General features: G+C 40.7%; 1 protein-coding gene across 3 annotated transcripts in view; it reads left to right on the top strand.

Annotated features, from left to right (window-relative positions):
- The first annotated feature begins 743 nt into the window (after positions 1-743).
- The window catches only part of aldh1l2 (aldehyde dehydrogenase 1 family, member L2), a 70,281-nt gene continuing 48,653 nt past the window's right edge, over positions 744-22,371 (top strand). Inside the window, exons 1-6 of one of the 3 annotated variants that reach the window (XM_085902209.1) lie at positions 744-940; positions 2,303-2,447; positions 12,226-12,460; positions 17,295-17,460; positions 20,351-20,452; positions 20,679-20,768. In XM_085902209.1, the coding sequence (XP_085758335.1) occupies positions 893-940; positions 2,303-2,447; positions 12,226-12,460; positions 17,295-17,460; positions 20,351-20,452; positions 20,679-20,768 (786 nt within the window). In that variant the 5' untranslated portion in view covers positions 744-892. Of the gene's footprint in view, positions 941-1,482; positions 1,596-2,302; positions 2,448-12,225; positions 12,461-17,294; positions 17,461-20,350; positions 20,453-20,678; positions 20,769-22,371 lie in introns of those variants that run through there. The other 2 variants (XM_085902210.1, XM_085902207.1) reach the window with 2 other exon arrangements.

Here is a 22,371-nt window from a genome sequence, read left to right as displayed (position 1 = left end):
AGAACCTATTATTGTAAAGTAATAATTATTATTCATTTTATTAGGTTATACATGGTATTTTGAGTGATTCGATTTTAATTCATAACTGAGTGCGAATGTTAAAATGGACAGTTTAGAATAACCACTGGAAAGGCAATAGGCCCACTGAAAACATACATACGTACGGATATTATACATGGTTAGTAGAATTGTACTCAATTCCATTCATAAAACTATTGAAGTATTGAATTATTTTTTATAAATGTACATTGAATGTATATAATTTAATTGTTACCCTAGAGCTTTATACGAATGAGATTGTTGTTTATTATACATTGAAGATGTCAAAATTATTTATCTATTTATTTATTGTTTATTTATTGGGTTATTTGCTTATTACTTATTCATCACTCTTGTCTATTCGTTTTTACTCTTTGTGCTATTTACTGTATGTGTTGTGTAATGTGTCGAGTCACCGTGGGACGGTGGGAAACGTAATTTCGATCTCTTTGTGTGTCTTAACATGTGAAGAAATAGACAATAAAGCAGACTTTGACTTTGAAAATAGAAAACCAATACATTCATAAATGGCACGTCAAGATGACAATCTAGGAACAGTTTAAGTTCTAGCTCCTGCAATAATAATAATTATAAAAATGTTAATGATTGTCAAGTAAACAAACTCAAAAAGACAAAAACGCGGGTGCCCGCGGAGTAGGATACCGTGAACGCGCACGCACACCGCATAGCATATACTACGTACGCTTTGGTGCTACGTGCATGTTGTGGTGAACGACAAGCCGCTCTCTCATTCTTGACACGTATCAGGTTGTTGAATGGACGGACATTTGTTGGCAGCTCGCACTTTTAGTCTTTTATTTTGTTCATCTTTTTAAGAACACAAAACGCCAGTATGTTGTCGACTGCAAGCCAGGTCTTCAGAACATTTTCCACCTCCTCTGTGAGTAAAAGCTCCTTTTGTTGCATTCATACAAACTTGCCACTGACAGTCATTGACTGATGCGAAGTCGCTTGGTCTTAGAAAGACTTGAATATTTTCCATATTAATTAATAGCTGTACGGATTTGTCTCTACTGTGTTGCACACTGCAAAACGTAGAGGAGTTGCATCAGCACGTTGTTTTTTTTTTGTTTTTTTTTGTTTAAATCACGGAGGGTAGTGATGCGACCGTGCATGACTTCAAAGAATATTCGAAATCGTGGAATTACTGCCTGGTCCTTTTTAACGAGTGCTTCTATTATTTGAGATTTTAGGCAATTCTGATATAATCTGTGAATAGTGGCCATGAACCATTTGCAACATGCAATACGATACCGGCTGCCTCGTGCACTTGACAGAGCCAACTCGCAGCCCCTTTTCTCTTTACACGTGTCTATGACAGTTGGGGAGGGTGAAGGCGTCATCGTCAGTCAGCCAGTAGCTTTTCTCGGCTCTTATTCTGGCCAATGGCAAATACTTTATGATAAGTAGCCCTAAGACACAACTGGCAGGGTGTAAGGCAAACACCTTTCTTCTTTTGTAATCGAGGGGATCCAATGTATGGAACAGAGTGGCAAACGCAACTGCATCCAACGTTCACTCCCGTGAAGCTAAAGGTGGAAGGAAAACTGTTGTCTTAAGTACATTACTGTAGTCTGGTAATAAAGAACTCAATACATAGAATGCTTTATATTTTCAGTGCACATGTAATTAAGTAAATGTGTATAATACAAATTTCATGATTTATTTCATTATTTTAACTCTAATATTTATTTTTAAGCTGTCAAAATTCATCTTTTTTCTTTCCTTTTGGTTTTTTTTTTTTTTTTACCACCTCAGAACAGTCCAAATCCTATGTCAGCCTCTCAACAGTAATTGTTCATTAATTTTAGTAATAATCCCGAAGTATAAACATATTATCTTTTGTGTTTAATCAAAACAAGGCAATTTCAAACGTTTGGTTAACTACGGAGAACATGAACTGAATCAGTCTTGTAAAGTTTGGCGAGTACAGCATTAGTCCCTCTTATCACAAAAATACAAGATTTTTTACATTAAATAAGGACAATTGTTTTGTGATACACCTACATGCAAAATAAAATCATCCAATTATTCGATTAATCGATTGAAAAATCTATAGAATAATTGCTGCTAAAATTATTACATTGTGACACCCCTAACACTTTTATCCGTCCATCCATCCATCCCCACCCCACTATAAGTGCATTACATATACGTGTATATCTGCAATATATGTGTGTGGGGGGGTCGGTTACAATTTATATAATGCCTGAAATTAATTAATTTTCTCCTCCCATTACAGAATCACTTCCAGAATAAGCTCAGACTAGCTATAATTGGCCAGAGCTTGTTTGGCAAGGAGGTGTACAGCAACCTGAGGAAACAGGGTCACAAGGTGGTTGGTGTGTTTACTGTACCTGACCAAAACGGCAAGGCTGATCCTCTTGGTAAGTAAAGAACTTATTTGTTTTCATTTTGTGTAGACAAGTAAAAAGAAAATGCATAGACTAATGATTTTTTTTTTTTACAATGTAGCTGTAGCACATTTTAAAACGTGCAGTACACTTTTGACACACGTGCCTTAAAGTTGTCAAGCCAAATCAACTAGAATAGAATAAAATACATATAGGGAAAAAAATTCCACCCACGGCCCGGTGAGTTTTAACAAAGCCAAATCAATGAAGGGACACGTTGGGCTCCCAAATCCCACATATTGGGAATTAATCAATCAGAACGAAGCTGTTGTCCAGGTAAAATTAAGACAAAGACTCTATTGGATAAAAGCATATTTACATGTTGAATATATTTGCATTTTTTTTCAAATGACAAACCAGATCTTACAAAATCTTAGCCATTTCTGCTGTCATTGCCACCAAATGCATTTAATTAAAATATTAGTATAAATGTTCCTGATATTGTCTCTTTGTAGAAATGTTTTAATCGCCTAATAAAATGGCTGTGCGCACGTCTTTTGTCATCTAACCAAGGCTGAATTGTGGTCTTGTACTGCTACTTATTGAACAAATTGGGTACTTTTCATTGTACACTCAATAATGAATACATGAAAGGTTTAAGAATTAGAAATAAAATACCCAAATTCTTGAAATTCTTGACAAAATACGTCGATAAAAAGACACGCTACTGTAATTTGTGGACGTAAAGGCACTATGGATCGAGATATTTCTATCAAACCTTTTGCTGGCCACCGTCTTAAAAAGGCTTAAAAGTCTTTATGGATATATCAGATAAATATGGAATATGTGAAAGACTATGGCTTGGCTACATCCTCTCTAAAGCGTAACATTTAATAGCCTAGCTTTAATTAGCCTCCATTACTTTTCCCATAGCTTGATTTATTTCTCTAGTTCCTCACAACTTGTACATTGCCTTTGTTGTTCTTTAGTACCTTCACTGACTGAACTGGTCGTTCTTGTTTGCAAACCTTAAGCTTTTTCAGTACTCTCTGTGGCCCAAACTTCACAAACTTGCCAGAGAAAACGTTGTTGCATATTCTTAGAATTATTGTAAGTTTTCCACTGTCAGTCAAAAGTGAGCAATTACGACAAATACATCGCTACATTTTCATCTTCATTACATTTTCATTCACATGCACTGAACACGGCCAAAAATCCATTAACACCATTAAATTTGTTTTCAGAAAGTTCTATCATCATTGTTTAACTAGAAATGTAGAGCTAGACCTTTGTTTACAAAAAGTAGAACTATATTGCAGAGCATTTCTACTTTGTCCATTTGTCTCATTTCGTTGTCAGTAGGGATGAACAAGCAGCGATACCGGGTATCGGTCCAGATACCAGCCTTATTTTAAGGTACTTGCAATGTTTGTGACCATCAGAAACTACAAATGGGAAAAGTAGAAAACGTTTCCATTAACATCATGTAATTCCAAGGAAAATTGTTATACTGGGACATGTACCGTAATTTTCGGACTATTAGACGCTCCGGAGTATAAATCGCACCAGCCATAAAATGCACAATAAAGTGAAAAAAAACATACATAAGTCGCTCCGGAGTACAAGTCGCACTTTTAGGGCAAATGTATTTGTCAAAATCCAACACCAAAAACAGACATGAACCAGCAACAACAGGCTAAACGATACGGTATGCTAATGTAACATATACACAAACGAGGAGCCGAGAACGGGCCTGACGTAACATTCAGAGTTATTCAAGTAAGTATTACATAAATAACACGTTCATCAAACCATCTGTGTCACTCCAATACATTAAATCCATTGATGTGCTTTATGTAAACAATGCTGCAGTACGCGTATGCGCCGCATATGCTGACGTCGGACTATTTGTTTATTTCTTTGCATTTCTAATTATACCACAGATCCATATAACGATATATAAAGTACATTTCGAATAACTATCATATTACAACAACATTATCAAACCATCTGTGTCACTCCATATCATTAAATCCATCGATCGTCTATTAGGTAAACAATGCAGAGTACGCCCGCCCTCTGATTCGTCATGATTTGCATTTCAAATTATTTCACAGACCCATATAACGATATATAAACTATATTTTAAATAACTATCACATAGTAACAATATTATCAAACCATATGTGTCGCTCCAATTCATTAAATCTATCGATCGTGCTTTATGTAAACAATGCTGCCTATGTGCCGCATATGCTGACGTCGGACCCGTTGCAAATTGCATTTCTAATTATACCACAGACCCATATAACGGTATATATAGTATATTTTAAATAACTATCATATTACAACAACATTATCAAACTATCTGTGTCACTCCAAATCATTAAAACCATCGATCAAATTCCTCGTTCTTCATGTCAACAACAGCGCGTGGGCTGCAGCGATCTAGTACATAACTATGTTGTAGCGTTAACAAAATACCAAGAAAGACGTGGGTTTGGTAAACAGCTCTTTATTTAACAAAACAAGAGTTCAACGAGCCAAAAACTACTGAACATCCAGCCACGGAGGTGGAAGAGAGCTCCATAAATAGGACCGGGTGTGCGTAAAAGCCATGTCCTAGCCCCATCCACCGTCCCCAGACAGCCACCCGGCCGAGCGCCGGCCCCCGACTTTCATCCACGAAAGTGAAAGAGAGCTCCCGTCGAGAAGGACCGGGCGTGCGTAAAAGCCATAATAGTTTTTCAAACCTTCTGTGTCACTCCAAATCATTAAATCTTTCAAACTCTTTGTCCTCCGTGTCACTTACAAACAAAGCCGCTAATGATGCCGGTAGTACGTGGGGCCCATCGTCATCTTCGTCATCCCGTGATCAAATCCTTTGTCTCTTATGTAAACAACCCCCGCACGGCATGGGTGACGTCACTTGCAGTTCAAATGACAGTAATCCCTTGCTACATCGCGGTTTGTTTTTCGCGGATTTTTGAATTTTGAAAATTTTTGAAAAAAATCACATAAGGAGCGACTTATATGTGATTTTTTAAGTATAAATTTTTTTGAGTATAAATCGCCCCCCCACCCAAATTGACAAAAACTGCGACTTATAGTCCGAAAATTACGGTAGGTGTTTGTGTCATTTTTTAAAAATCATTTCTGGGGAGAAAGATTTTATGGATGAAAAATACTTGTGGTATCGGTGCTTGGTATTGACCTGTAACTTCAAGAATAGGATACTTGTGCTGTATGGGATTAAAAAATGGTATTGAAGACTTTTGGGTTCATAGATTGACTGACGGAAGCTTACATACATGCTCATGTAATTCTGAAGGTTGGCCTGTTCCATTAATGCCATGTTAACAGAAAAAAAGTGTAGGAACTACGTTTATTTCTTTGAAGGTGCAAGGTCATGTGGTTTTTACCTCTCAGTTACTCGGACACTCAAAACACTTCCACACCTATTGACAAATATTATCCTCACAATTTGAGTTCTTGTTTATTCATTGAAGTAATCTTCTGAGTTTAAAGTAGTATAAAGTATACATTTATCACAATGGACTATGTCATCAGTTGACCCACTGTATGTTTTGACAGCGCTCTGCGTGTTGAGGTCATGTCATGACACATAGCTGTGGTCATGTCCTTCTGACTAACCTGTCATTACACCCCCTTACCCTCAAATGTTTGTAAAGATAAGTGTGGCGTGAGTTGGAGCACTGGCCGTTGGAAAATTGTAACTGAATGATTAAAGGTTTAGCGATTAACTTGGTAAGCAGCCCAAAAATACGATTGATACTGTGGCATCCTGACTTAAGTCAGTTTGTAAATTGGAATTGTGAGATGCACCAAAATGCTGGAACCAGGATTATTTATTGAATAACCAACATTTGTTTTAATGTTTTTTAACAGTACTTTTAACTTGAAAACAAACTCAAATGTGTGGTTGCAAATACATACTGATAATAAACAGCCACTCATTCTGAAAATGGAATTTTCTGCTTTTTTTTATGCGACAGTTTCCTCACACTCTTAATTTTCAAATGCCCCGCCCCTTCAATACAGGTACAAATAAAATGACAGTGACAATATTCAAAACACTACCTCAGTCACTTTGATCCATGTCTCAAATCATATTCTAAACTTGAAAAATGTATAGTGCATTTCTCAAAACTTTATGTACACAGAGTAAATTATTGTGGATTACCTTCAAAATGCACTTTTTCTCAATCATTAGTAGATATCTTAAAAGGATGTGTTGATGTTAATTTTGGCTAAAAGGTTTGACCATTTTTTTGTTGAAATTGTAAATTACATCTTAAGCCCTGTGGAAGATTGATTTGGAGAGAGGATACACGATTAATGTTTATATTGTAATTTATTGACAAATAAAACATTATAAGGCTGCAACTAATTCATAATAATTTTATAATTGTAATGATTTGGGCAATTGATCGATAATTCCGATTTAAAAAATGTTTGATTTCCATCCCTTTATTTAAAAAACAGGACTTAATTAAAAAAAAAATCAGTTATGATTCCATCCATCCATCCATCCATCCATCCATCCAACCATCCATCCATCCATCCATCTTCTTCCACATATCCGGGGTCGCGTTGTAGGGGCAGCAGCTTTAGGAGGGACTCCCAGACTTCCCTCTCTCCAGCCACTTTGTCCAGCGCATCTCAAGGCATTCCTAGGCCAGCTGAGAGGTATAGTCTCGTCAGTGCGTCCTGGGTCGTCCCCGGGGTCTCCTGCCACACGTCCAGGAGGCATCCTGATGAGATGCCGGAGCCACCGCATCTGGCTCCTGTCAACATGGAGGAGCAGCGGCTCTACTCAGAGTTTCTCCCGGATGACCGAGCTTCTCACCTTATCTGTAAGGGAGAGCCCGGACACCCTGCGGAGGAAACTCATTTTGGCCGCTTTTATCCTGGATCTTGTTTTTGCGGTCACGACCCATAGCTCGTGACCATAGGTGAGGGTACGAGCATAGATCGACCGGTAAATTGAGAGCTTTGCCTTTTGGCTCAGCTCTCTCTTCACCACGACAGACACAGTCCGCATTACTGTTGACGCTGCACCGATCTGCCTGTCGATAAATAATAATAATAATAATAATACATTTTATTTGTAAGGCGCCCTTCATGGCAATCAAGGACGCCGTTCAAAGATAAAATAACACAATCAAATATAAAAACTGTATAAAAGCAAGGAAACATCTGCAGCAGAATGAGGGGTTCAAGTATATGCTTGCTTAAAGAGGTGGGTTTTTAAGTGGGATGCTAACTGTAAAATGGAGTCAATGTTTCGAATGTCGGGGGAGAGAGTTCCAGAGACGGGGGGCAGAGCAGGTGAAGGCTCTAGCCCCCATAGTGGACAGACGGAATGGGGGAACGGTGAGGGTAAGAGTAGATGCGGACCTAAGAGACCGGCTGGGAATGTTAATGTGGAGAAGGTCAGTTAGGTATGAAGAGGCGAGGTTATGGATGGCCTGAAATGTATAGAGGAGGATTTTATAGTTAATGCGGTGTTTTATAGGAAGCCAGTGAAGTTGGAGCAGAACAGGAATGATGTGATGATGGACAGGGGTTCTGGCGATGATGCGGGCAGCAGCATTTTGAACCAATTGCAGTTTATGGAGGAGTTTGTGAGGGAGGCCAACAAAGATGGAGTTGCAATAATCCAGACGGGAGGTAACGACGGAGTGGACCAGGATAGCAGTGCTGTTCGGAGTGAGTGATGGACGGAGGCGGTTGATGTTACGGATGTGGAAGTAGGACGAACGGATGACGTTATTGATGTGGGTGCGAAATGATAGGGTGCTGTCAAGGACGACACCCAGACTCTTAGCCTGAGGGGAGGGGGAAACCAAGGAGTTGTCTATAGTGAGCATAAGACTGGGTTGTTTGTTGAGGGATGATTTGGAACCAATGAGGACTACCTCAGATTTGTCACAGTTGAGTATGAGGAAGTTTGAGGTGAACCAGGATTTAATTTCTTGAAGGCATGCACAAAGGGAGGACGGTGGGAAAGTGTAGGGGGGTTTAGAGGAGACGTAGAGCTGGGTGTCGTCCGCGTAGCAATGAAAGTTGATGTTGTGTTTTCGGAAAATCGAACCAAGCGGAAGGAGGTAAATGGTAAATAAAATTGGACCAAGGACAGAGCCCTTGGGAACACCAGAGGACAGGGGGGAGGGATGTGAAGTAAATGATTTTAACTGGACAAATTGCGAGCGGCCGGAGAGATATGAATGGAACCACTGCAGGGGGGTGTCTGACAGTCCAATAGAAGTTAGCCGGTCAAGGAGGATAGAGTGAGAGATGGTGTCGAAGGCTGCGCTTAAGTCAAGGAGAATGAGAATGGATAAAAGACCAGAGTCGGCTGCAAGAAGAAGATCGTTTGTAATTTTAATAAGGGCTGTCTCCGTACGGGGACGGAAACCGTATTGGAACTGTTCATATAAATTATTACTAGAGAGGTGAGTGTGGATTTGTGATGCGACAACTTTTTCGAGTATTTTGGAGATAAACGGCAGGTTGGAGATGGGGCAAAGGTTACTGAGGGTGTTTGGGTCTGAGCCGGGTTTCTTGAGGGTTGGTGTAACAGTGGCAGATTTGAAAGGTAAAGGGACAGAGCCAGAGGTGAGCGAAGAATGAATGATGGCAGTGATCAGGGGCAACAGAGAAGGGAGAGAAGCTATGACCAAGGAGGAAGGGATGGGGTCAAGTATACATGTAGATGGCTTTGAATTCCGGATGAAATTAGAAAGGTCAAAAGCAGAGGGAAGTTGGAAGCAAGAAAGAGTGGGGGGGTTGGATGGGGGAAGAAAGGAAATGGATGGCTAGACGAGGGATCAGTTGCTGGTGGATGGAGGCTATTTTATTGTCAAAAAAGGACATCAGGGTGTTACACTAGTCGGAAGAGTAAAAATGTGGGGGGAGGGAGTCAGGGGGGCGGGTTGAAAGATGGCCTTTCAAAATCATGGCGAACAGAGCTCTGGTGTTCCCCGCACCGGCTGTAATTTTCTCTGCAAAATATTGTGATCTGGCGGAGGAAGTTGCATCCTTCCTTATATTGGAGAAGGTGCATGTGAAATAACTGTTTGTGGATATTGAGACCAGTTTTCCTAGAAAGACGCTCTAGCTGTCGTCCTTTAGTTTTCAGTTGGCGCAAATGATGAGAGAACCAGGGAGCACAGTGAGTAAAGGTGACAGTCCGGGTTTTGAAGGAGGCAAATAAGTTCAGCAAAGTTTGGAGTCCATTGTTATAATTAAAAACCAGTTGATCCGGGGTGTATGGGAGGGTGATGGTGGGTGGACATTCAATGGCTGTTGTGAAATCTGCTAAATTTATGTTTTTGATGTCACAGAAGGATATAACACGGGGCAGTTTGATTTTGGACAATGCGATCTTAAGATTAAAAGAAACTAGCAAGTGATCAGAGAAGCCTGTTCTCAGATCAACAGCAGAGAAGTTAAAAGGAGTGTCACCAGAGCAGCAGACCAGATCTAAAACATGGCCTTTAGTGTGGGTGGGAAAATCAATGTGCTGCTTAAGTCCAAAACTGTCCACGCAAAATATAAAATCCTTAGTAGGAGTGCTGTTAGTGTTGTCCATGTGAATATTTAAATCACCCAGCAGAATGATGTTGGGTGAGAGTAAGCAGATGTGGGTGAGAAATGTGGTGAAATCATGAATAAAATCCTTATTTGGTTTGGGTGGACGTTAGATATTCACGAAAATAGTTGGTGTGGGACCATTTAGCTGTAAAGCCACAGATTCGAAGGAACTAGACTCCGGCACTAAAACAGATGAAACCTTCCAGGACTCACGATGAAGTATCGTAAGACCTCCACCTCGACCAGTGAGACGTGGCTTGCAGGTGTAAACAAACCCGGGCGGACTTGCTTCATTTAATTGAGAAAAGTCACCAGGATGTTGTCATGTTTCTGTTAAACACAAAAAGTCATACTTGTAGTCGAGGAGAAGGTCCTGTAGCAGTTGACCTTTGCTCATGAGGGAGCGGATGTTGAGTAGTCCCATTTTGACGTCACAGTGTAGATTGGAACAGGAAGCATTAGCTGACTTAGCTAGGCTAGCTTATACGCCGTGATTGATCTTTCTTTTGGTGTTTTTCGGTGGATGGCGGCGAGTGGAGGACCAGATGGTGTTTATGGAAGTAGAGTCGTCAATGTGGTAGTTGCGTCCAGCGCCACGATGGATGTATCTGCGGTGAAGTCGAGCAATGTTCGGGAAACACTGCAGCACAGGTGGGGGAGCACACCGGCAGCGCCGGAGTTGGAGAAAACTCGGTCTTCGTGTACTGGAACATGGATGATGCTTGATAAATCATGGCGGACAGGATAGTCCACCAGAGCTTGGAAGCTTGATGCACGGGCCCAGGCAGGAAAACGCTCATCAGGGCCGGCAAAACGGCGTGAAGCAACACACCAATGTCCGGAGAGCAGCGTTTGCAATTCGCACCAGCGTTCACTCACAACCGGAAACAGACTCAAATTGACTTTTCAAACATGACCACAAAAAGCCAAGCTGTTCTCGCGCTGCATCCTGCCCTCACTCGTCAGCAAGACCCCAAGATACTTGAACTCCTCCACTTGGGGCAGGATCTCATCCCCGATCCGGAGAGGGCATTCCACCCTTTTCCGACCGAGGACCATGGACTCGCATTTATTTGGAGGTGCTGACCCTCATCCCAACCTCTTCACACTCTGTTGCGAACCGCTCCAGTGAGAGCTGGAGATCACAGCTTGAAGAAGCCAACAGCACCACGTCGTCTGCAAAAAGCAGAGACGCGATGCTGAGGTCCCCAAACTCGACACCCTCAACGCCTCGGCTGGGCCTAGAAATTCTGTCCATAAAAGTTATGAACAGAATCAGTGACAAAGTGCAGCCTTGGCGGAGTCCAACCGTCACTGGGAACGAATCCGACTTACTGCCGGAAATGCAGACCAAACTCTGGCATCGATGATACAGGGACTGAACCATCCTTATCAGTTGATTCGGCACCTCGTCCTCCTGAAGCACCCTCCACAGAACTTCCCGAGTGACACGGTCGAACGCCTTCTCCCAACTCCACAAAACATATGTGGAATGTTTGAGCAAACTCCCATGCACCCTCGAGGACATTTATTGGCAAAAATGTTGATCATTGTTTCCCAAAGTAAAAGTAAATGTTTTACTTTGATTCAACACAAAGCTCATCAGCTTTCAAGCAGGACTACATACATTGGATCTTTATTGTTAAGACGTTGAATTTTTTTACCCTTTGGATAATTTTAAATGAAAGATTCAAACCATTCATAGATTATCAAAAATAATTACTGATTGATGTGATAAGCAATTCCTTGTTGATTAATCGATGCGTAGGTAGGTAGGTAGGTAGGTAGGTAGGTAGGTAGGTAGGTAGGTAGGTAGGTAGGTAGGTAGGTAGGTAGGTAGGTAGGTAGGCAGGCACGAAGGAAGGTGGGAAATTCAGGTGCGAGCAGTTAAATATAGAAATACACAGATAAACAAACAGATCGACTATACTAACTAATACTAATTTTAAAACACTGATACAAAAAGGCAAAGGCAGCATTGCAAAGTACCAAGAAAATAGACAAAACAACAAAATATAAAAATAATGTGCCAAAGCATTTCCTCAAGTGATGATGTAAAGAAGTTGTTCGGAATATTTCAATTGTGATCTGATAAATGCACCAAAGCGACTGAGTAAAACAATTTTCATAAAAGGTAATTAAAACGATTGTGGCAATTTGGAAAATTTACTCCCATCACTTGCTTTTTCAGCCTTGGCAGCAGAGAAGGATGGCACACCAGTGTTCAAGTTTCCACGGTGGCGAGTGAAAGGAAAACCCATCCCAGAAGTAGTCGAGGCCTACATGGCGGTGGATGCTGACATCAATGTGATGCCTTTCTGCTCTCAGTTCATCCCCATGAACATCATCGATTATCCCAAGCATGGCTCCATCATTTACCACCCCTCCATCCTTCCACTCCACAGAGGAGCCTCAGCCATCAACTGGTAATAGTCTTTTGTGACCATTGGGCAGTGGTCCATTCCCTGTTTTCACTTACTATTTGAATTAACTTCCTGTATTCATGTTAACCAATGAAAAATGGCAATAAAGAAAACACAAACACATTTACCGTATTTTTCGGACTAAAAGTCGCTCCGAAATATACGTCGCATTAGCCATAAAATGCACAATAAAGTGAAAAAAAACATATATAAGTCGCTCCGGAGTATAAGTCGCATTTTGGGGGAAATTTATTCGACAAAATTAAACACCAAGAACAGACATGAACGGGCAACAACAAGCTAAACGATAGGTATGCTAACGTGACATAAGCACAAACAAAGAGCTAAGAACGGGCCTGACGTAACATTGACAGTTATCCAAATAACTATAACATAAATAACATCTTTATCAAACCATCTGTGTCACTCCAATTCATTAAATCCATCGATCGTCCTTTATGTCAACGATGCCACATGCGCGCCGCGCCGCTGACGGCGGTTGCACTTCAAATTATTCCACAGGCCCATATAACGATATCCATCCATCCATTTTCTGAACCGCTTAGTCCCCACGGGGGTCGCTGGCGTGCTGAAGCCTATCCCAGCCGTCATCGGGCAGTAGGCGGGGGATACCCTGAATTGGTTGCCAGCCAATCGCAGGGCACACAGAGACGAACAACCATTCACACTCGCACTCACACCTAGGGACAATTTGGAGTCCTCAATCAGCCTATCAAGCATGTTTTTTGGGATGTGGGAGGAAACCGGAGTGCCTGGAGTAAACCCACGCGGACACGGGGAGAACATACAAACTCCACACAGGGAGGACTGGAGGTGGAATCGAACCCGCAGCCTCCTAACTGTGAAGCGGACGTGCTACCCAGTGCCCCACCGAGCCGCTCAAGCGGAATCATATACATATTAAATAGAATTCGTCCGAGTACCGATCCCTGCGGGACGCCACACGTAAAATTATAGAGCTCAGAGGTCGCATTGCCATGGACCACTCGGTGCGTCCTGTCTGATAGATAGAAATAGAACCAGCGTAGTGCTGACCCTGAAATACCAACACAGCTTTTAAGGCGCTCTAATAAAATATCAAAGTCTACAGTGTCAAAGGCAGCACTAAGATCGAGTAATAACAATACCAATGAAGTGTTTGAATCCATAGCTACGAGGAGATCATTAGACACTATAGAAAGTGCTGTCTCTGTGAAATGATTAGCTCTAAAACCAGACTGAAAAGATTCATATCGATTATTGGCGGTCATGTAATCAATAAGCTGCTGCGCTACTACTTTTTCAAGAAGTTTTGCTATGAATGGGAGATTCGAAACTGGCCTATAATTACTGAGACAGTCCGGGTCGAGATTTGGTCGCTTAAATGGCGGTTTAATGAAAGCGGTTTTGAAGGCTGTTGGTACTATACCAGAGGAGACAGACAGAATAATTATATTTAAGACGGACGGTCCTCAAATTTGAAATAATTCTTTAAATAGTTTGGCTGGAAGCGGGTCAAGTAAACATGTTTGTTTAGCCGCACTAACCAATTGTGTAAGCCTTTCAAGGGACACGCTTTTATAATTTGAGAGGGTTATTGCATGGTCGTCAGTGCCGGTAATCGGCGGTCTCGACTGAGCGATTGAAACGGTTATCTTGATCTGGTCCCTAATGAATTGAATCTTTCGAGCAAAGAATTTCATGAATTCGTCAGCTGAGTGAAAGGAGCTATCGGAGGTCGGCTGGCGTAGTGTTACCTTTGCCACTGTATCAAATAAGTATTTAGGATTGTTTTTATTGAGATTAATAACTTGCGTGAAATAGTTTTTGCTAAGATAAGCGCATCTTCATATTTCAAGAGGCTGTCACGCCATGCCTGATGGAAAACCTCAAGTTTGGTTAAACACCATTTGCGCTCATGCTTTCTACATAATTGCTTAAGCGTACGCGTTTCATCTGTGAACCATGGAGTAGGCTTTCTACGGTGAGTTTTCAGATGCATAATGAGATACTTCACACCCCTCACTGCCCATCGCAGGCCACAGAGATGAACAACCATTCGCACTTGCACTCACACCTAGGGACAATTTGGAGTGCTCAATCGGCCTACCAAGCATGTTTTTGGAATGTGGGAGGAAACCAGAGTGCCCGAAGAAAACCCACACCGACACGGGGAGAACATGCAAACTCCACACAGGGAGGACCGGAGGTGGAATTGAACCCGCATCCTCCTTACTGTGAGGCGGACGTGCTACCCAATGCGCCACTGAGCCGCCCCATATAACGATATATAAATTATATACCGTAATTTTTGGACTCTAAGTCGCTCCGGAGTATAAGTCGCACCAGCCATAAAATGCACAATAAAGTGAAAAAACAACAACATATAAGTCGCACCGGAGTATAAGTCGCACTTTTGGGGCAAATTTATTTGTCAAAATCCAACACCAAAAACAGACAGCAACAACAGGCTAAACGATACGGTATGCTAACGTGACATATACACAAACGAGGAGCTGAGAACGGGCTTGACGTAACATTCAGTTATTCAAGTAAGTATTACATAAATAACACGTTTATCAAACCATCTGTGTCACTCCAATTCATTAAATCCATCCATTGTGCTTTATGTAAACAATATGCGCCGCATATGCTGACGTCGGACCCGTTGTAAATTGCATTTCTAATTATTCCACAGACCCATAGAACGATATATAAAGTATATTTCAAATAACTATCATATTAACACAATATTATCAAACCATGTGTCACTTCAAATCATTAACTCCATCGATCAAATTCCTCGTTCTTTATCTCAACAACGCCCGCGCGTGCGCTGCAGAGATCTAGTATATAGACAGCCACCCGGCCGAGCGCCGGCCCCCGACTTTCATCCACGGAGGTGAAAGAGAGCTCCCGTCGAGAAGGACCGGGCGTGCGTAAAAGCCATAATAGTTTTTCAAACCTTCTGTGTCACTCCAAATCATGAAATCCTTCAAACTCTTCGTCCTCCGTGTCACTTACAAACAACGGTAGTACATGGGGCCCTTCGTCATCTTCGTCATCCCGTGATCGAATCCTTTGCCCTTTATGTAAACAACCGCCGCGCGGCACGGGTGAAGTCACTTGCAGTTCAAATGACAGTAATCCCTTGCTAAATCGCGGTTCGTTTTTCGCGGTTTCATTACATTGCGGATTTTTGAATTTTGAAAATTTGTGAAATAAATCACATATAAGTCGCTCCTGAGTATAAGTTGCCCCCCCACCTAAACTATGACAAAAAACGCGACTAATAGTCCAAAAATTACGGTACCAAAAATATAAACAATTTTATCAAACCATCTGCAGTTGCAGTTCAGATTACAGTAATCCCTTGCTACATCATGTTTGTTTATCGCGGTTTCACTACATCGCGGATCTTTGAATTTTGAAAATTTGTGAATAATTTCACATAGAACTTTTGGAACTTTTTTGACTTTATATAAGTCGCTACTGAGTATAAATCGCCCCCCCCCCCCCACCCAAACTATAAAAAAACAACAACGCAATTTATAATCCAAAAATACGGTAAAAGGTTTTTATTTTTGTCTGTTTTTATGGATTTTCACTTAATGTACTGCGTCCTTGGTGGCAACATCTTGTTGTGAAGCTGTTTTTCTCATCTGGAACTCTGAGGTAGTCACCAACATTTCCGCTGATAAGTCAGAGGACCGTCAGGCTTCTGCTAGAAAGAAGCAAAAACATTGGGCAAAGATTACTTCCACATCATGTTGTTGGCGCGATGTTATGAGGACGCTGCGAATAAAATTGGATAGGTGTTTGCATACAGAAGTCCACCATGGAGCTAAGAGTTGAAGTGCGTGTTGATAGCGTGGTGTGTGTTCTTTCTATTCCTCGTTTTCCGAGTATATTCAGTAAAGTTTTTTGCGACACACCTCCTTCTCATTTCTTTTGGCACCACAATACCATTGTTTTTATGCTGGTCGTATCATTTTATTTTGTTGAATTTATCCGCCACACCTTAAAAGCCCGCACCACATTCACTCAGTGTTCAGATCAGCTCCCCAACACTATTGAAGACGTCACGCTATATGATTGGCTGAAAAGACTGTGGTTGGTCTGTTTTGAGGAAATGGAATTGGAGTTTAAATGTGGACGATTTTTGCGAAGAAAACTTCTAAAAACCATGTGCAGTCTGTGATTATTTGATTTATTGATACTTTGGACATTTGATTTGATTTGTAATTTCTAGAACTGTTTTGAGAATTTTCTTGTTGCAAAAATCGTGACGTCATCAAACACCGGTCCATGAAAATATTGTCTGACAAAAATCCGGTCCGTGGTGCTAAAAAGGTCGGGGATCGCTGATCTACATGATCCCAGTTATTTATTCTGAATTTCACCTCCCTCAAAAGAAATTAATAGTACATGCAAATGTGCTCTGTGATGGCATGATGGCAGAAGAAAGTTGTTTACAAATGTGACAGTGTTTAAGCAACTTGTGTTGTGTGTAAATATTTGAATAGAAAACAATAAATGTCAAATAATTTAAAAAATGAAAGTAACAAAAATTTACCATTCTTACTGGTCAAATCTGCATCAATGGATAACATAAAAGTCAATACAGCACCGCTTAAATGTTTTGAAGTTGCTTGAAGTCATTCCATCAGTCTGGTGCTTGCAACCGAAACTACTTTGTAAAATTAAACCAAGGAGTCAAAGGACATTTTTATTATATTTCCAAAAGAGGCATACCAACTTCTATATCAATTTTATCTCCACCAATCAATTGTATAAAGTAATTTGTAATTTCCTTTTCTGCCCTTTATGTCGTCAGGACCTTGATCCACGGTGATGAAAAAGCTGGCTTCACAGTATTTTGGGCCGATGATGGTCTGGATACCGGACCGATCTTGCTGCAGAGGGAGTGTGCTGTTGAACCCAATGACACTGTAGACACACTCTACAACCGGTTCCTCTTTCCGGAAGGCATCAAGGCAATGGTAATCATTGAAAGACCATTGTGATCTTTCTACCTTTACGTTTTCAAAACACTGATTCCCAAAAAGGTGCGGCACACATTTTGTATTTTACGCAGTTCCCGCAGACTATAACCAACATTCGTTACCTGATGTGAAGCTAATGCAACAGCTAATAAGGAAGGCACATCACCAGCAGGGTCTTGTTTGGTTTTGATTAGGACTTTGTTTTTCGTGTCCCTTTTGGTAAGTGTCATGTTTTGCTTGTGTTACTTTTCGTTGGCATATGCCTCATTAGGTTTTTGTTTCCACCTGTCTTGTTAGCCCCGCCCCTTGCATCTTCCAACCAGCTCCCTCAGCCAGCTGCGCCTTGTCCAGGTGTTTGTCATCTTGTTAGCTTGTCTGTATTTAGTTCCCTGCTCTCTGTTTAGTCCTTGTTAGTTTAAAGTTAAAGTCAAAGATCCAATGATCATCGTCACACACACATCTGGGTGTGGTGAAATTGTCCTCTGCATTTAACCCATCCCCATGTGATTTTGATCCATCCCCTGGGGGAGAGGGGAGCAGTGAGCAGCAGCGGTGCCGCACTCGGGAATCATTTTGGTGATCTAACCCCCCAATTCCAACCCTTAATGCTGAGTGCCAAGCAGGGAGGCAATGGGTTCCATTTTTATAGTCTTTGGTATGACCCGGCCGGGGTTTGAATCCACAACCTTCCAGTCTCAGGGCGGACACTCTACTACTAGGCCATTGAGCTGGTTAATGCTGTTTATGCTGTTGTTTGTTTTGATACAGTCAAATCTCTACATGTGAATTAAATTTGTTCTGGGACCTACTTTGTATGTTGAAATAGTTGTATGTTGGAGCAAATAGTTCCATAATAATGCACTGTAGTTCGTTTAATTCGTTCCACACCCAAAAAACAATAGCTCTTTAATAAATACTTCATATAATTACACATAGTAATAAAAGGAATGCGTGATATCAAAGATGTAAAAAAAATAAATAAATCAATAAGGGGTTTTTATTGAGAGAAACAGATGCGTACACACTTTCCGTAACTTACTGTAACTTACAGTAAGTGAACTTCAAACCAACTTTGCTTATTATTTTTCATATGGCATTTATTATTTATATGGCAATGGCATATCTTTTTTCGATATATATTTTTTTACCATTTTTAATTTCTTTATCCAACTTACGTAGCAGTAACTTAAAACTAACTTAGCTTATTTATTTTTTTAATATTTTTTTACGTTTTCTTTTTAAATTTCATCTTCGTTTAATTGTCACTGTAGAGACACAGATGCGTACATACGTTCCATAACTTACTGTAACTTACAGTATGTGAACTTCAAACGTAGCTTTTTTTTAATATATGGCATATATTATTTATATGGCATATATTTTTTCAATATATATTTTTACTATTTTTCATTTTTTTATCTGACTTACATAACGTTAACTTATGACTAACTTAGCATTTTAATTTTTTGAATATTTGTTTGTTTTCTTTTTATATTTAATGTTCACCCTCTTCACATCCACTCAATTCAAGCTGTCTTTTCTTTGCTTCACTTTGCTCCTCACCATCACTCGACCGCTTTGCAGATCCCCCCCCCCCCCCCCCCCCCTAAAAAAAAAGGCATTCCATCTTTTCCAGGTTAGGGCTGCGACGTTTAGAGATGATGGTGATCCCCTTGGATGGCTTGACCGCTTTGAGAACTTCCTTCTGCTTAATCGTCGTCGATATGTTCCGGCCATATTGTTTTGCAAGATCACTCACGCACTCCGCGCTCATGTTTTATTTTGATTTCTTGTTTTAATTATCAGGAAATCATCACCTTCTTTTTTCACTATTACTACTTTGCGTTTGCCTTCTTGGGAAATGATCACGTGACGCTGATGTCATCCCAACGTGCTGCCATCAAACGGGTTGACCTTGATGACGTCGTATGTTGGGAATTACTTCAGATGTTGAGTCAAATAATATTGAAAAATTCCACAATCGTATGTAGAGGTTTTGACTGTACTTTGTTTCTGTTTTGGATTCCTGGTATCTTTTTTGTAATTATCCCAGTGACTTGTTTTGCTCTTTGTTTCATTAATATTAAATTACCCCTTGCATGTACTCCAGCCTCGCTTTCCTGCATTTGGGTTCTCAATCCTGCTCCACTTGACAAAAACAAACAATGACGCAATCCCATTGAACTTTTCACTCAGGTCATTAATGTACAACTTATACTGGGAAAGGTTTTGAAATGAACACTCATTAACTACCGACTCCAATGCTGTATTTCAACTTTTAGGTTTAGCAAACAAATGACACCTGTCGTGATTACGAAACTCAGGGTCATGTCCATCTTTTCCAGGCATCAGCCAATAATTAACTCCAAATAAAAAACAACAGCCAGGGATTATATGGTGGTGGCTGTGTATTTACATCAAAATAGTAATCAAACTGCAGCAATATATTTTGGTGTTCCTGAGTAGCGTATTTTACAATTGTAAAAAAACAACGAAAAGTCAAAATTTATATAGCCAGGACTGTACAAAAGTTCAGTAAAACATAAAAGTGTTTTCAGCCCATCATGTCAGCTTTCTTAGATTGTTTGGAAAGCCCACATTGTGTACATATTTGTGGTTAATAAGGTTAAATGGATTGATTATTTTAATTTTTGTCTGTCTGACGTTGAATTGTCGTACTGTTTTTTGTACTTTGTAGATGAGCCACAAACGTTGAGTATGTTACAAACAATTTGACAAATATTCAATTACAAGCATCTGCCTACCTTTGCTTTCCCACACGCAATTAATACATTTCTGGATTTTAAGATTCCGATTGCTTGAAATCTGTATTCAATGGATGCATATGTTGTTAGAGTAATTAATTGCAGTCTGTTTTACAAAATAGGTTGAGGCAGTGCAGCTTGTTGCTGATGGCAAGGCCCCACGAATCCCACAGCCAGAGGAAGGTGCAAGTTATGAAGGTATACAGAAGAAATCCAATGCCAAGGTGAGGTGTTACAGAGCAGTTGTCGATATGTATTGGAAACTTTGAACACAATCCTAACCTGAAGTCTGCGAGAAATTTTGTTGAAATCTAAACAACTGAAGATCAAAAAGCCATATGTTCTTCATTTTGGTTCTGTCTTTTTGTTGGTGGTACGGTGGTGGAGAGGTTAGCTCGTCCGCCTCTATTTGTAATGTTCTTTGTCTTGTACTTTTATTTTCTCCATCAGCTCAATCTGGCTCAGTCAGCTGAGGCAATTCACAACTGGATACGTGGCCATGACAAAATTCCTGGTGCCTGGACTGTTCTTGATGGCAAGGTGGGTCCGCAAAATGAACAAATAGAAAATGCTTATAAGAATTCAATATATGGGGGTGGGGTGGGGTGCGGTGGGGGCTGGGGCGAATATGGCAGAAAAATTTCTGGAAAAATCAGAAAAGTCTGGTCTGGCACCTGGGACAGCAAGCATATTTCAGGGGTCTCAGTGCCCTTGTGCCCCTTCGCCCCAAGCTCTGCCAGCGATAACGGCTATCGACTTAAAGAGAAGTTCATTATTTGGAAAAACCAGCATAGTAATATTTAATAAAATCAAATGAAAGTACTCACAATTTGAATATTTGGAAGAACCAGCATAGTAATATTTAACAAAATCAAATGAAAGTACTAGGAATGCCTTGAGATGCGCTGGACAAAGTGGCTGGAGAGAGGGAAGTCTGGGAGTCCCTCCTAAAGCTGCTGTCCCCGCGACCCGACCCCGGATAAGCGGAAGAAAATGGATGGATGGATGGATGGATGGACAATTCTAATCTGCCTGACGGATCCTTAATAGAGAAGCAATAGAAAATTGTTGGCAGACAAGTTCCAAGTTAGCAACACGATAATAACATCATTCTAAATGCTTTGCTTGTGACAGATCGGTGTTTACAGTAGACATCACTTTTTACATTAGTTATACATGAGTCATATAAAATGAAATTAGTTACTATGTTACAGTAATAATCGCAGAAAAGCTCTGTGCTGTCGATTGCAATTCCTAATATGGAATGCTGTTGATATAAATTGAACAACTTTTTTGGATGCGAATGGGCGGAGAAAGATTTTTGCCAACACTGGTTTGTTCATGGGCAGCTTGGTGGTGCACTGGTTAGGACGTCTGCCTCACAGTTAGGAGAATGTCGGTTTGATTCCACCTCAGGCTCTCCCCGTGTGGAATTTGCATTTTCTCCCCGTGCCCGCGTGGGTTTTCTCCGGGCACTCCGGTTTCCTCCCACATCCCAAAAACATGCTTTTTAGGCTAATTGAGCACTCCAAATTGTCCTTAGGAGTGAGTGTGAGTGTGAATGGTTCACCTCTATGTGCGCTGCAATTGGCTGGCAACCGGTTCAGGGTGTCCCCCCCTGATGACTGCTGGGATGGACCCCCGTGGGGATAAGCGGTATAGAAAATGGATGGATGGTTTGTTCATTAAGGTGCAAAAAAACTTATGGCCAGCAGATGGCAGCATTAGATCTCTTGTCTCTAGAAATTTGACGTTTCAACTAAACGTTTCTCAAAAGGTTATGCTGTTTCTACATACTAAAAATAGAATAAGGTAACAACATTTTTGTGTGATGTAAGAAGAGTCGATTCTCTCATTCTGTAGTTTCTGTATTTACATCGCCATTCAACAATATTCTGTGAGCCTTGAAAGATCAAAAAGAGCAAAACAAAAATTGGCTGGCATTCAAATATTGCCCTTTTTTTATGGTTTACCTTGAAAGAGTCGAAAATGAAATTTCCTGTGAATAATGGATGAAACAGTGATTTTATTTTATTGGTTTCTGAGTCTAACAAACTGAGGAAGTAAAAGTACCGTAATTTTCGGACTATAAATCGCGTTTTTTGTCATAATTTGGGTGGGGGGGGGTGACTTATACTCAGGA

The sequence above is a fragment of the Syngnathus leptorhynchus genome, chromosome 21 (genome assembly GCF_054491065.1).
Source record: "Syngnathus leptorhynchus isolate UIUO chromosome 21, UIUO_Slep, whole genome shotgun sequence".
Taxonomy (NCBI): domain Eukaryota; kingdom Metazoa; phylum Chordata; class Actinopteri; order Syngnathiformes; family Syngnathidae; genus Syngnathus; species Syngnathus leptorhynchus.
This window is presented reverse-complemented; position numbering and strand designations above follow the sequence as displayed.